Source organism: Pseudorasbora parva, chromosome 9 (genome assembly GCF_024679245.1).
Source record: "Pseudorasbora parva isolate DD20220531a chromosome 9, ASM2467924v1, whole genome shotgun sequence".
Lineage (NCBI taxonomy): Eukaryota > Metazoa > Chordata > Actinopteri > Cypriniformes > Gobionidae > Pseudorasbora > Pseudorasbora parva.
The window spans coordinates 11767604-11784530 of record NC_090180.1 but is presented as its reverse complement, the minus strand read 5'-3'; the positions used below and the strand labels follow the sequence as shown (position 1 = coordinate 11784530).

At 37.0% G+C, this 16927-nt stretch overlaps 1 protein-coding gene across 1 annotated transcript; it reads left to right on the top strand.

The window, feature by feature from the left end:
• The first annotated feature begins 890 nt into the window (after positions 1-890).
• olfml2bb (olfactomedin-like 2Bb) lies at positions 891-6894 on the top strand. The gene is made up of 8 exons (XM_067453102.1): positions 891-1292; positions 1635-1901; positions 2077-2184; positions 3100-3261; positions 3690-3870; positions 4151-4597; positions 4702-4878; positions 5828-6894. Exons 1-8 carry the CDS (start codon positions 1146-1148, stop codon positions 6424-6426), a joined length of 2088 nt encoding a protein of 695 aa, XP_067309203.1. The 5' UTR covers positions 891-1145; the 3' UTR covers positions 6427-6894.
• The last annotated feature ends 10033 nt before the right edge of the window (positions 6895-16927 follow it).

The following is a 16927-nucleotide window of genomic DNA, read 5'->3' as shown; positions in this document are numbered from 1 at the left end:
CATGTTTCACAATTTTGGCAACCACAAAGGGTAGATTTTTGTATTTATTCAGAACTATCTGAAACCTATGAAACATTGTCTTCTTATCATTAGCACTTATTGCTCATGGTGTGGTACAAGGACCGTCTTGGAATTATTCTGTTTATTTTTTAAAGCTTTGCTTGAAAGGCGTGCTTGTGTTGTCTTTTTGAATATTGGAGTTTTTATTTTTTGCTGCTTAGGTAGTCAATACTAACTAATTATATGCATTTTTTTGTAAGAATGGTTCTGCTAAGAACACAAAAAAACACTGTTAACAGCAATTAATTGTCATGTTACCTCAGTTGTCAGCTACTTTGTTCAAAATAAATGTTGTTTGCTTTTGGTAATTCAGGACAGTTTACTTTGAAATGTACTCGTTTCGACTTGTTAAAATAACCAGTAGTCGTTTTTCCCACAGGTAATTTGCACTAATATTTTCTCATTTGTTTTATGCAATGAGTCTAAATGGCAGTAGATGGCGTAAACGCTCCACTTCAGATGCAGCTTCATTGGCATTTGGAAAGTTTCTTCAGTAGCTAAATCATGATGTCTTTCCGATGTACATGTTTTTTGACTTATAAATAACTGATCAATTTATATAAAACCTCGAGCGAGTTATCTCATAATTAAGACATAATTAATTCCCACAGAGAAATGTACAGAGAAAATACTTTTAACATGAACATGCTTTATAGGGCATTTTATGTCGGTTTTCTTTCCTTTTTTTATGCATTTATTTGTTGTAGAGCAGTAAAAAGTTGGGGTCACTGATCCAATGGCAGAACTCCTCCCTGTCTTCAAACACCACTTTAGGTTCCTGCCCACTGACTTCTGTTCATACAGCAAACCTTTCAAATATCCATTCATCAACGGCTATCCAACACACCGAAGGTCTTCTTTCTGTCTGTAAAATCCATAAGCAACTGCTTTCACCAAACCTAGGACCCGTTTGACGTCATCACTGGCACTTTTTACATCTTCATTAATTAATGGACTATTGGTGCATACATTAGCCTATTAAGAATAATTGCATTTTTATTCTTGGACAAACAAACAAAGAAAATACTTCATCTTAACATCTGACTACAATTGCTTTCGCAGCTCTTGTTTTAAGAATTTTTATAATGGGATTATTGTTTTTGATTTTTTTCTGTGGCGCGTTTTGTTTTGTTACACGTGCGAATGTGACGGAGCAACAGACTGCTGACAATATAGACAACCGTCCAACTCTAGAAGATGAAATGGACAACCAAGAAAACATCATAACACAGGTAATTTTTCTTGGTTATCTACATTTTTAACAAATTAAATGATTAGCGATAGTTGGTGAGTGTATAATAATATTAACGATAATCGTATTCTATTAGCCTATAGTAATTTCCAATGCCCATATACGTCTAAACGTATACTTACCCAGTATAAAGATCAAGCCATGTACATAATATAATGTCAGGTACATAAAATATCAAGTCGTATACATGTACATAATATAATAATATTCTATAAAGCACTATTTTAAAATATTTTAAAACTTAACTTAACGTAGTATATTATATATATATATATATATATATATACTTTATAAATAATAATTCCATTCTTTACTCTAATAGCTCATTGGGGACTATGATAAAGTGAAGACACTCATTGAGGGCTCAGACTGTCGGTGTAAGTGTGTAGTAAGGCCTCTGAGCAGGAGCGCATGCAAGCGCATTGAAGAAGGTCATGCCAAGGCTGAGGATTTCTACACAGTGGAGACAGTCACTGCAGGACCCAGTTGCCAGAAGTGTGCCTGCATCGCCCCTCCGTCCGCCCTGAACCCCTGTGAGGGAGACTTCAGGTTTAAGAAGCTGCAAGAGGCTGGTCGAGATGATATCAAGGTAAAGGGAATCATCACAACTAAAATCAACTACATGGTTTTAATAGATTATCCCTAATAATACATATAATGTATTTCTATTAATTACTTGTTTTAGACTTAAATAAATGAGCCAGTGTTTTATAAATAACTTCAAATTCAATTTTTTAAATGTATGATCTTAATTGATGTTTTAGCTTTCAACCATAATGGACTTGCTAGAGGGAGCATTTTATGGGATGGACTTGTTAAAGCTTCACTCCGTGACAACAAAACTTCTGGAACGGGTTGATACTATAGAAAAAGTGAGTGCAATACAAATACTTGTTCTCAGAATTCATTGATACCAAATCCAAACATTAAAACAATGGTTCTGATATATATATATATATATATATATATATATATATATATATATATATATATATATATATATATATATATATATAGTGCTATCAAACAATTTATCACATCAAAAATTAAAGTTTGTGTTTGCATAATATATGTCTTTACTGTGTATAATTATGTTCATATAAATGCATACATGTATATATTTATTGGGGGGAAATATATATTTAAAATAATTATTTAATAAAAATTCGATATACATGCAAATATTTCTTAAATATTTACATGTGTGTGAATTTAAATACACTACACATAATAATTATACACTTATATTATGCAAACACAAACTTTTATTTTGGATGTGATTAATCATTTTAATAATTTGACAGCCCCATATGTAAAATATATATATATATATATATATATATATATATATATATATATATATATATATATATATATATATATATATATATATATATAGTACATTACATTTATTAATATTTTACACATGCACACACACCCACATGCATATATTTTAAAGATAAATCAATAAATTAACTACCTGCTGTGTGGGCCATAATTAAAAAGTTAAACAATAAATAATAGAATAAAAACGTTACGCCTTCTTTACTATGTTAGCACCATCACAGGAAGACAAATCCAGTCATGGTACATTAAGAACAAAACAGTGTGTCACATAATTTATTTGTAATTATGCACTATTCACTAACACTATTCAGTATTACCATGGCAGCAGAAATCACTGTGTGCTTTCAAATGTTGTCACTGGACAAAAGGGAATTGAGTTCAGGTGGTTTAGGCGGAACTGCCACCCATGGACCTCTATTGTGTTTACATTTTCCTTACAGTCGTTTTCCGGAAACCTGACAAAGGAGAAAGTGAGCGTGAAAGGTGAAAAAGCACAGGGGAAGGGGCCTCGCTCCAACCAACGGCAAGAGAAGAAAAAACGTCTCGGTGTGCTGGAGCCCTCACTGCAGAAGAATGTGGCAGCTGCATTTGCACACACTGAGGTACAGATACAGAACACACTAGCACAATGCATTACAAACGCCTTAATATGTGTCTCACTTCACGTACTCGTGTTCAACTGCCAACATAGAATACACACTGCAAACGTCATATATCATTTATGCAAAGGGCAAAGCCACCAGTACTAAACCCTTCCCTCTGGAAACAGTGGTCAAATGAGCTTGAAGACATGTCAGTAGAGAAATAGTTGATTACAGCCATACAGCTTTCCCACAGCATGCTCAAGTCATTAATACACCACACATTCCCCCATCTCATCCAGAAGATTTATGCAGCCACAAAATGGTTGGCTTGGAAAGAGACAATTAATGCCGGTATGGTTTGATGTGATTTGAAGTAGTGATCAGGTTCACATGCATTTGTGAAGATAATAATTTAACTGACAATTTCACTGTTTATTCCTGACCAGAGGAAATACGAGGAGAAGTTCGTTGGGAATCAAAGCCCCAGCAAGCCTGTGCTGAAGAGAAGCAACTCTGGGGATCAGGAGGAACCCGTGAAGACTAAAGCAGGTCCTAATGGCATGACCATCAGAAGCATGACCTTCTACAAGGCCAACTCAATGGAGGATAGTGAGGGGAAAGCGCACAGTGAGTGTCCAACAGCTCTTTTTAATCACCAGAATTAATTGTTTTCTTTATTATATCCATTTTAAAATGTATGTTGTTACACTTGGGGCTCTTATGTACATCAAAGATATTAACAACAAGAATGGCAGTGTAAATATAAGAAATGTGATGGTGGAGGGAGGCTTTTGCTCCATCAGGCTAGGCAGACATTCAGGATGTTGTAAGACCCATTCTTTTCAGACTACAGGTGAAATTTTACAAACAAGTTAAACTAAGCATTTTATGTTTCTTCTCTTAATAGTTGCCACAGCAGCACATGAGGTTGTAAGCGGCGATGGCTCTGTGGATTTAATAATTGAGGACCAGCTTCATAAGCAAGAGCTGCCTGTACCTGTTAAAAGACCTGGAACTGTTACAGCAGTGATCCAGACCCCCTTAATGAACCTCACCCCACAGAATGGAGACCCTTCTGCTGCAAACATGCCAAATATGACAGAACAAACTGAAGGAAAGACAGTGAAAGCCATGAAGTCAGGCACAACTTCAACAGCAAGGGCAATCCTGCCAACCTCAATAACTTTAACTACCACAACGACACCAAGCACTAAGATAGCAACCATCGCAACTCCTCTTGCAGTGCCGAAACAGCTAGCCAGTGTTACAGTACCCACAAAGAAGTCCAAACTTAGCTGGGACGAGGCTACGACTCAAACAAGCACACAACCCCCAAAGAAGACCAAAGAACAAGGTAAGCATGATTGTAGATCCTGCTTTGAAGAAAATTTACTTAAAAGAGTTTAGAGGGGCTGAATGACCTATGATATATTTCCTGTCTGGTTTTATTGTTCACAGGGATCTGCAAGGACACCTTAGCAAGCATTGCTGATCCTGTTACACACAACACATATGGCAAAAATGAAGGTGCCTGGATGAAAGACCCAAAAGGCAATGGAAAAGTTATTTATGTGACAGACTACTACTATGGTAACCAGCTTCTGGAATTCCGTGATATGGACACCTTTAAACAAGGTACATCTAACTTTAAAATAATAATTTGAAGCATTCTCTACTGTATATTTTCAAATCTGCAAGGGGGTTCTAGGGGGTCTGCAGAATATTTCGGACAGTGTAAATAAAATAAAATTATACATACACTACATAGACACTATTCTTCAAAAGCTTTAGGTTAGTACACATTTTTACAGAAATTAATACTTTTATTCAGCAAGAATGCATTCAGTTGATCAAAAGTGACAGTAAAGGCATGTATAATGTTACAAACAAGCAAAACATGTTTTTTATTATAAATAAACACTGTTCTTTTGAACTTTCTATTCATCAAAGAATCCTGAAAAAAGTTTACACAAAAAATATAAAGCAGTTTTCAACATTGATAAGAACTAGAAATATTACTTGAGCACCAAATCAGTCAGAATAACTTACATTATATATATATATATATATATATATATATATATATATATATATATATATATATATATATATATATATATATAATTATAAAAGTTACTTTTATATATATTTTTATATATAAACTTTTATATAACAAACTTTAATATATATTTCATAATATTGCTGTTGATGTCAAATAAATGCCGCCATGGTGGGCTTAAGAGACTACTTTTAAAAGCATTTAAACATATTACTAACCCTTTTTTATATTTTTTAGATTGAAACATTTATACATGTACTAATACATCTTACAGTACAGTAAATCTTAGAGATAATATCTGAATCATTTCAGCTACAGTAGTACACTTTAAAAATAGTAAGCCAATTATTCAATTTTGGAGACAACATATCACTATCTCACATAGCACGAAATAGCAAAAAATTATTCTTCATACATGTAAATATCCAGCTGACTTTATATTTAAGGAAGGGGGTCCCCCTGCAACAGGATAATGATCAAACCCTGCAAGATATATGACAATTGTGCCTCTTCTTTTTCTCACAGGGCAGTTTAGCAACTCCTACAAACTCCCTTATAACTGGATTGGCACTGGCCATGTCGTTTATGGTGGCTCTTTCTTCTACAATAGAGCTTTTTCCCGTGATATAATCAGGTTTGATCTTCGTCTCCGGTACGTAGCAGCCTGGACCACCCTTCATGATGCAGTCTTAGAGGAGGAGGAGGCCCCCTGGGGTTGGGGAGGACATTCAGACATTGACTTTAGTGTGGACGAGAGCGGGTTATGGTTAGTGTACCCAGCTCTGGACGAAGAGGGATTTCACCAGGAAGTGATCATCCTAAGCAAGCTTCAACCCTCTGACTTACAGAAAGAGAAGAGCTGGAGGACGGGACTGAGGAGGAACTACTATGGAAACTGCTTCGTCATCTGCGGCGTTCTGTATGCCGTTGACAGTTTCGAGCGCACACATGCCAATATTTCCTACGCGTTCGACACGCACACACACACCCAGATGATTCCCCGTCTCCCTTTTATAAACAACTACACCTACACCACACAAATCGACTACAACCCTAAGGAACGTATGCTTTATGCATGGGACAATGGCCATCAAGTGACCTACAATGTAATATTTGCTTATTGACAGTAATTTCGCACTTTATTAAGGTACTGCGTGCAGCACTTTCTGTATAAAATAGTAAAATGATTGTGTCTAAGTGGGTTGTAGATCAGTCTACATGACAAATATTTCAAGAATATTTCGGTAACACTTAACAAAACGGTTGCACTAATATGCATTAATTAATACATTATGACACATTTAACTAATAACAATTTAATGATTACTAAATCTATTAATCATGTTGAATGTTCATTAGTTGCTGATGCATTAATCATTAATAAATGGATTAGTTCACCATAAGTAATACATTAACTCATGATTATCTGTGCATGAATTAATGCATATTAGTGCACCCGTATTGTAAAGTGTTACCAATATTTCATCAGGTCTAATTTTCGTCTGTTGCATGTCTTTAGTATTTGCTTTTTATTTGATGTTTCTTATTCTCAAAAGGGGTACAAACTATTATTGAGCTATTCATGACAATGTTCTCACTGCTTTCTTGTAGTGTACATGTATGTTGTATATAATGTAATTTAAAATAAAATTTATTGCAAGTTCTTCTAAACTTGTGAAGTTTTATTACCTCAGTCTAATGTTACTTTACTTCCATCGGAAATTGATTGGATCGGCAAAGCTGGTTTAGCAGGTGGCTTCCTCTCCACAACGGCTTTGGCTGCTGGTTCCTTAGTGCTATATGCTCACGCCTTAGCATATGCACACGCTCAATCTCCGTTGTGGGAGTCTGCTGGGTCTCTCTGTTTGTGGTGGGATGATCTATTGGAGCTGGGTCTGGCTCTGGGATGGTTTGGGCAGAGGTGTGTGGCTGGACACTGGCCACTGTAAAAGAAGAGCCATCCAGCTACAAGGCAAAGTTAAAGTAATCAGCCAGCATTCAGAAGGGGTTTCCCTGAGTCATCACCACCTGGACTGTGACGAAAAGATAATCAGTGTTATTCACTTCACCTGTCATAATAATATGCTTGATCAGTGTATATCCTCAAAGTTGATGTGTTAGAAGCAGGAAAAATGGGTAAGCGTAAGGATTTAAGTGAATGTGACAAGGACCAAATTGTGATTGCTAGACGAATCAGAGCATCTCCAAAACTGCAGCTCTTGTGGGGTGCCCAGAACCTATCAAAAGTTGTCCAAAGAAGGAACATTGGTGGCCAAGGCTCATTGATGCACATGGAGTGAAGGCTGGCCTATGTGGTCTGGTTAAACAAGCTACTATAGCTCCAATTTCTCAAGACATTAATGCTGGTTCTGATAGAAAGGTGTCAGAATACACTGTGCATCTCAATTTGTTGCGTATGGTGCTGCATAGCTGCAGACCAGTCAGGGTGCCCATGCTGACCCATGTCCACTGTCGAAAGCGCCAAAAGTGAGCATCACAACTAGACTACAGAGCAATAAAAGAAGGTGGCCTAATCTGATGATGAGTCATGTTTTCTTTTACATCACGTGGGTGGCCAGGTGCGTGTGCATCACCTTCCTGAAGAACACATGGCACCAGAATGCACTATGAGAAGAAGGCAAGCCGGCGTAGGCAATGTGATGATGTCCTGCTGGGAAATCTTGGGTCCTGCCATCCATGTGGTTAGTTTGAAGTTAGTTTGGCACATACCACCTACCTAAGCAGACCATGTACATCATTTCGGAAACGTTATTCCCTGGTGGCTGTAGCTTTCAGCAGGATAATGTGCCCTGCCACAAAGCAAAAGTGATTCAGGAATGGTTTGAGGAGCAACAACGAGTTTGAGGTGTTGGCCTCAAATTCTCCAAATTGTCCAGATCTCAATCCAGTCAAGCATCTTTGAGATGTGCTGAACAAACCATAGAGGTTTCCCCTCTCAACTTACTGGACTTACAGGATCTGCTGCTAACTGTAATCTTGGTGCCAGATACCACAGCACCTTCAGGGGGGTTAGGGGTCTGTTTTGGCACCAAAAGGGAACTAACACAATATTAGGTCATAATGTTATGCCTGATCAGTGTATTAATATGATAAATCAAAGAGAGATCTGTGATCTGAATATCAGATATAGTGGAAGGCTATTAATAGTTATAATACTATGCAGACTCATTGAAAATTATGGTCTCAATGAAAACAGCATGCTCAGTCTTTCTCTTTATAAAACGTGCAGTCAGTTTCCTTTTTGGAAACCTTCCAGTGAGCTAAAGCTGCTCCATTAATGTCAGTCTGGTTTGAGAACATGGCTTTATGAGTGAAAAAGACAAAACTCAGTTGCTGACAGAGTTTGACTATTGGACAAGTTGAAGTGACAGCTCTGATAGGCCATTGACAGTCACTCCACATATATGACAACTGAAAGACAAGACACACACATGCCTCTAGTGGTTTAAGTCGCCTTGATGCATGGAAGAAAACAAACTGACTGTCCATCAGGGCTGTGGGGAATCATTCAGACAACTACATATTAACAGCGCCCTGAATAGTGGCCACGTCTGCAGAGCTTTGTAGAAGTAGGGCTTGAAGATCTCCACAGAAGCTTTACTTTGGCCAGGCCCACCATCTTTCTGGGCGAGCTGATGGTGTCACACTATACTCCAATGAGTTCATATGTTGTTCACCCACTCTAATGTCAGCCATTGCAGTCATTCATTCATGTTTTAACGTTGATGACAAGGTTCCCTACTCTTATTCCTTTGAGTTAGTTAATATTGGTCTGACTTCATTCAGCTGGTTCAGGCTTTCTGTTGGATAGCTCAGAATTCTTTTATAATAAAACCCAGACTTCCTCATGACTTACGTCAATCAAGTCCAAAATTAGCACTCATCAAGTGCCAGATGAGAGTAAAAATTGGCTTTCTCTAGTAAAGAAAACAGAGTTACTCGCCAGTTGGCCAGAACTTCACCATTATGTGCTTCACCCTATTAACTGTAAGTGTCCTGCATGGTAATGGGACACTTGGCATGCTGTTTTGTTGTCTTTTATTCCTTTATAACATATATTTCACAACTAGATTGCAAATTGTTTTGTAATATATATATATATATATATATATATATATATATATATATATATATATATATATATATATATATATATATATATATATATATATATATATATATATGTAATAATATATATATATTATTATATAATATATATATATTACAAACCTATATACAGGTCCTTCTCAAAAAAATTAGCATATTGTGATAAAGTTAATTATTTTCCATAATGTAATGGTAAAAATTTAACTTTCACATATTTTAGATTAATTGCACTCCAACTGAAATATTTCAGGTCTTTTATTGTTTTAATACTGATGATTTTGGCACACAGCTCATGAAAACCCAAAATTCCTCAAAAATCTCAAAAAGGTAAGACACAAAAATAAATTTCTGAACAAATAGGCTGTTCCCAGAGTGCTGTATCAAGGCACCTCAGTGGGAAGTTTATGGGAAGGAAAAAGTGTGGCAAAAAACGCTGCACAACGAGAAGAGGTGACCGGACCCTGAGGAAGATTGTGGAGAAGGACCGATTCTAGACCTTGGGGGACCTGCGGAAGCAGTGGAATGAGTCTGGAGTAGAAACATCCAGAGCCACCGTGCACAGGCATGTGCAGGAAATGGGCTACAGGTGCCGCATTCCCCAGGTCAAGCCACTTTGGGCTACAGAGAAGCAGCACTGGACTGTTGCTCAGTCGTCCAAAGTATTTTTTTCGGATGAAAGCAAATTTTGCATGTCATTCGGAAATCAAGGTGCCAGAGTCTGGAGGAAGACTGGGGACAAGGAAATGCCAAAATGCCTGAAGTCCAGTGTCAAGTACCCACAGTCAGTGATGTCAGCTGCTGGTGTTGGTCCACTGTGTTTTATCAAGGGCAGGTCAATGCAGCTAGCTATCAGGAGATTTTGGAGCACTTCATGCTTCCATCTGCTGAAAAGCTTTATGGAGATTAAGATTTCGTTTTTCAGCACGACCTGGCACCTGGTCACAGTGCCAAAACCACTGGTAAATGGTTTACTGACCATGGTATTACTGTGCTTAATTGGCCTGCCAACTCTCCTGACCTGGACCCCATAGAGAATCTGTGGGATATTGTGAAGAGAAAGTTGAGAGACGCAAGACCCAACACTCTGGATGAGACTAAGGCCGCTATCAAAGCATCCTGGGCCTCCATAACACCTCAGCAGTGCCACAGGCTGATCGCCTCCATGCCACGCCGCACTGAAGCAGTCATTTCTGCAAAAGGATTATTGAGTGCATAACTGAACATAATTATTTAAAGGTTGACTTTTTTAGTATTAAAAACACTTTTCTTTTATTGGTCGGATGAAATATACTAATTTGTTTAGATGTGTTTATGGTTTTCATGAACTGTATGCCAAAATCATCAGTATTAAAACAATAAAAGACCTGAAATATTTCAGTTGGTGTGCAATGAATTTAAAATATATAAAAGTTAAATTTTTATCATTACATTATAAAAAATAATTAACTTTATCACATATGCAAAAAAAATTTGAAGGACCTATATATATATATATTAATTTTTTTTTTTACATTTCCATAGATTTGCTTTGCAGTAAACTTAAAATTCTAAAACTTAAAAAAAGAAGTATATTTCATTTATTTTTCAGAAAATGCATAATAGTGCCCCCTATAGGGTGATAACACAGAAAGTCAGTGTCCTGACATATCGGGTCCTCCCTTGAAATCGGATCTTTCTAAACTTGGGTGATATGATTAATGATTATCCTGAGTATATACGAATGATATTAATTTAAAATATGCATAGCTTACTATATCATGTGTATGAAAACACATTAGTGCATAATAAAACAAACTGAACATAATTTTTTCCTATACTTGATCAAATAAACAAATAAATAGCCTATTAAATGAATAATTGAACATCATTAATTTGTGTAAAATAATTGGACATTTAACACTTAATTTAACAATGATTGAAAATATATGTAGCTTAGGATAGGTGAAAATATGTGTATATAAACTAAGCTAATAGTTTATATAAGCTAACTACAGACATAAATGGTCTGATATAACATAGTTGAAACAGCATTTATCATAACATGATTTTGCAGGAATTGTAATCAGGCACTAAAGAGAGTACCTATTAAAAGCTATTTGTACCAATGGGATCACTTGGGGTCCTAAAGGAGCCCAAGGTTGAATCCAAAATCGCCCCCTAAACCCTCATTCACTATTCCCTACATTAGTCCACTAATAGTTTACTTGAAGGAGTGAATGAAAATGAGTAAGTGAAGTCAGACAGCCGTTATTTGTACATCGGCTGTACACACGTTATTGCGATGCATTGTGAGATAGAACGAGTGCATTTAATAACGTTGACTATGGTTTTGGACAAAACTACAAATGGCTGTCCTAGAACATATGGGAACATACTGCCCTGATTTCAGCCCTGATTTTAGGGGGGACCCAATTTGTCACTACACTGGAAAAATTCTGTCAATTGCGGCCGTAGGAGCGTTGTCTCATAAATGTAGGAAAATTCAGTCAATGGTGGGGAAAGAGTTAAAAACATAAATCTTAGGTGTCTGATTCCAAAGCATTAATGAACCACAACTATTTAGGATCTATGTTCTATGACAGTTCATAAAGTCATACTGGAGACATGATAATCAGATCCAGTGGCATGTCTATTAAAGAAATAATAACGACTGTCATGTCTCGTACATCTTTAGGCTTTTTCCTAATTTTTATATTTAATATTAAAGGTTTATCTGACTTAAATTCATTTACAACTTTGTCTTGAATTTCAAGAAAAGAAAAGAGGAAAAACCAAGCTGAAAGAAAGAGGGAGGTGAACATATTGAAAAGCTCCTCAGAGAGCTGACCCTTAACATGTGAGAGGATGTTGAGGGGATGCTGATGTCATGCAATGAGCCAGAGTAAGAAATGCTCCCGCTGGGCGTATCTAAGCCCATCATGTATGCTCCCTCTTAAAAAGACACGTCTTCACAGTAATGGAGGCCACTGAACTTGCCCGGGTAATCCTCTGGAGCAAACAAAACATACAATAACAGGGCAAAGACAGTGACCCACAGGCCAAATTCAGCTATAATTCTCTAACACACTTCAAATGAACTCCAAATGAATTAGGTTAAAAATGTCATGCAGAAAAACCAGGTAAGATGAGAGAGGGGAGGTCATAAATTGTGCCATATTGTCAAGAACTTCTGGAAATATGTTTGGGGGGGTTGACATGGTTCTTATGGGCCTCTTCAAACTCAAACTTACCAGGTGGTTTTCATGGACCACTAATAGTTTTAGACTTACAAAAGTGTCTTTATAGAAAACGTAAAATGGCTTTACAATGTCCTTTCCTGTGTTGATGCATGCATTTCCAATTGAAATAGAATGTCAGGGCAGGACATAAATACAATGGGCTTGTCTAGTTTTATTTAACCCAGTAAAGCCTGACATAAAATAATAAGCGAAAAATCTTTTTTTTTTTTTTTAATGGAACAGTATTGAACATTTAGACAAAATATAAAAAGTAATTTTATAAAAGTTTGCATATGTGTTTCTTGTATCATATTTGTGTTTCTTGTATCATGAAACTGGCTTTATGGTTATAAAATAGCAAGTATGGAGCTGATATTCGAGGAGGAAAGAAATAGCTCAAATTTGGTGATCACAAATCCCAGAATCACACGGGGGGACCTAGTGAATGACCTGCAGAGAGCTGGGACCAAAGTAACAAAGGCTACCATCAGTAACACACAGGACTCAAATCTTGCAGTTCCAGATGTGTCCCCCTGCTTAAGTTAGTACATGTCCGTCTGAAGTTTGCTAGAGAACATTTGGATGATCCAGAAGAAGGATTGGGAGAATGTAATATGGTCAGATGAAACCAAAATAGAACTTTTTGGTAAAAACTCAACTTGTCATGTTTGGAGGAGAAAGAATGCTGAGTTGCATCCAAAGAACACCATACCTGTGAAGCATGGGGGTGGAAAAATCATGATTTGGGGCTGTTTTTCTGCAAAAGGACAGGGACAACTGATCCATGTAAAGAAAAAAATTAATGGGGCCATGTATCATGAGATTTTGAGTAAAAACCTCCTTCCATCAGTAAGGGCATTGAAGATGAAACATAGCTGGGTCTTTCAGCATGACATTGATCCCAAACACACCGCCTGGGCAATGAAGGAGTGGCTTCGTAAGAAGCATTTCAAGGTCCTAGAGTGGCCTAGCCAGTCTCCAGATCTCAAATCCCATAGAAAATCTTTGGAGGGAGTTGAAAATCCATGTTGTCCAGCGACAGCCCCAAAACATCAATGCTCTAGAGGAGATCTGCATGGAAGAATGGGCCAAACTATCAGCAACAGTGCGTAAAAACCTTTTGGAGACTTACAGAAAATACTTGACATCTGTCATTGCCAACAAAAGGGTATATAACAAAGTATTGAGATGAACTTTTGTTATTGACCAAATACTTATTTTCTAAATTTCTTTATCATTCTACCTCTCATAGTTGAAATGTATCTATGCTGAAAATTACAGGCCTCTCGTCTTTTTAAGTGGGTGAACTTGCACAATTTTGCACAATTGGTGGCTGTCTAAATACTTTTTTTTCCCCCAATGTATATAGCCAAAAAGTAAGAGGAAATTGTAAAAGCTTGTCATGTCAATCAATGAGATCTTTATAACAGTATGGTCGATTTCTTGCACAATGAATGGTTCTTGAATGGTTATCAATATCAGTCATCACTCCCAATAATGTTTTAGGAAGATGACATTCAAATGCATTTCTGATTAAAGCCCTGTATTTCTTTATTGTGAAGGGCAAAACAATGCAATGCAATGCAATAGAACGATGATTGAGACATATAAATAAAAAACATTCCTCAAAAGCCTGATAAATTATATTTGATACTTAATTTTGAATATGATTTTCATTAAAAAAAAATATGTATGGAGTAACCCTAAGATGCCTCAGTCCAGTAAGTGTTCCTCTTGAAATATTACTATCAATATAAAAGTTACTCTTTACTTTTTCAAAATCAGTAAAGATTTCACAACATTTCATTGGCAGGTAATATATTAGGGGAAGGGAAATTATCCTTCTGGAGAGCAGTTATACACCCTTGAAAGAAAATACATTTTAAATGGTTTTTGTCAAATTTTAATGTATCCATACAAATTTTGCAATCTTTCTCTTTAGAAAATGGACTGAATATATTAATCCTCCTGCAATCAAGGCATGTTTAACTAAGTTAAAATTACAAATATTCTGTTTAATATAAAATCATTTAACTGAAAAGCAGAACAGGGAATAACGGAACAATTTAGTCCTCTCTACTAAATCAATATGCCTCATACTGCAAGGAGCTGCAGCCACCAAAGACATTTAGCACATGTATATTCATTTCTCGGTGGGTCATTGGACTTGGGAGAAACTCTGTGCAAATTACATTCAGCCATTATGGAAAATAGAGCTGTGTTTTCACAAACGCTCTCCAATAAAGCCTTTAGGTCCAGCTTTTCTTTCCCACAGCAGCTGGGTTATTACCAAGCCAATGCGGTCCCAGTCTGTGCTTTCTATCACTGCGTTAGTTGTATATGTATGTGCTCTGGCCATTCAATCAGCCAGTACCTTTTCTGGGAGCAGAGCTTCTTTTCTTTAGCTTTGACCCAAGAGGAACTGTATCTTGTCTCCTGATTTTCTGACTCACTGGTCAGCCAGACCTGGGCAAAATTATCCGGTTTAGGCGTTGGTGCCACAGTGTAGAAAAATTAACCTACAAATAGCTTACTTACAGCCTATACATATTAAAGTTGGCATGAAACAGATTTAGCGATGGTCTTCCCTATTGTGACTTAAAGAGCTTCTCAAAGAAGAAAAAATGTAGGGCAGAACTTGTTTTTGATTGCCCTCGCATCAGTAAACACGTAATCAGAGAAAAGATGTAATTTTCATTAACGATTACAAGAAGGGACCATTCTTTTCTTTACTTTTTTTTATTATGATGTGCACAGATAAATTAACTATTATTAAATAAGTCAAGGAACTTCCACTCCTGGAGACTTAAAAAGTCCAGAGACTGAAATAAATCATGGTGCTTTTCTCTTTCAAGTTCCCATGAGCCCCATTCTGGCATATCATCAGAAACACATTTGTCTTCACATCTAGTAGTCATCGGCTTGAAATAACGCAGAAAATCAGGTCTGAAACTTCAGAGGAGCTGTCTGAATAGGGCTAATTGTGGGAGTGTTATCCCCGCATGGCATTAGGACTCCTTTCACTGTGAGACTCAATGCTGATTTATCAGATTAGCATCATGAGAATGCTTTTACCAAACCTCATCGGACTGTTTATGCAGCCATCAAACACATGGCATTCCTGGAGACCTTTCAGAGGGGAACTCAACACGCTGTATCTGTATTAGATCAGGCATTACAGATAATTCTTTGAAGTGAATGCAATTATGCTCATTTGGGCTGAAAAGAAATCATGCTTTTACCAGCATTAGTCACTGCAGGTTATAAAAGCCAAAAAAAAAAAAAAAAGCTATAGCCAAAAAGTTCCTCTCAAACCTTGGTTTTCAAACTGTGATTAATTTTTAGCACATTTCTGACATTTATGTATACAATTTTCCCATTAACAAAAAAATATTATATTGCAACCTAAAAAAAAGTCTTTATATTGTGTGTCATATTCTGAGATTAGTGTGAGCATGCTTAACTCAGTGAGCATTAAATATTACATCAATATCTGAAGAACAAGAAAATGTTAATAAATATATTAGCCTAGAAATGTAGACGCACCCTAGCGGCAGCAAATCTAATCTGCTGCGAGTATCATCTAGCAACTCTCCATACCTTCTGAGCTGTCAAAACCAAACTCTGGTCAGACCAATCACATCGTGTATAGAGTCAGTGGGCGGGGCTTAACATAATGACGGCAGAGTTGCGCTTGCGTGCTACTAGTAAACACAGAAGCTGGCGAACAGCGGTCTTTCGAATCAGCTTTGACCACGACTCTGGAAGACTTGGAGTCTGAGAAAAGAACGGCACTGAAGTCAGTCTTAAAAGGGGAAGATGTGTTCAGAGTTTTGATGACCGGATACGGCGAAAGTTTAATCTGTCAACTAGTTCCCCTTCACCTTCGTTGCTCTGGTTGTTTGTAGCGCTATCCAATTGCGTGCAGAGGGAGTTTGAAAGACAACCGTTTATCCCGCCCCTCGGATTGAGCCCTGTCAATGGTGAGTTTCCAGACCAAACATCTTGATGTGGGTCTGGCTTGTCAGGCTATAAATATATAACTACATTTAAGTTGCAGTCTGTAGTTTTTCTTCTTTGTCGCCTTCTCTGTTCGAAATCTACAAATGCAGTTATTGGTGGAATTATCAACATTACATGAGTTGCGCCTCGGCACGGCACCGCGTGGATGAATCACAGATTTTACTGTTTGAAAGTATGACCAACATAAGAATGTCATCTGAACAAGTAAGTAGCTAACATCCTCTTTTGTTCTGACCAACTAAGGGGGGAAAAGCAC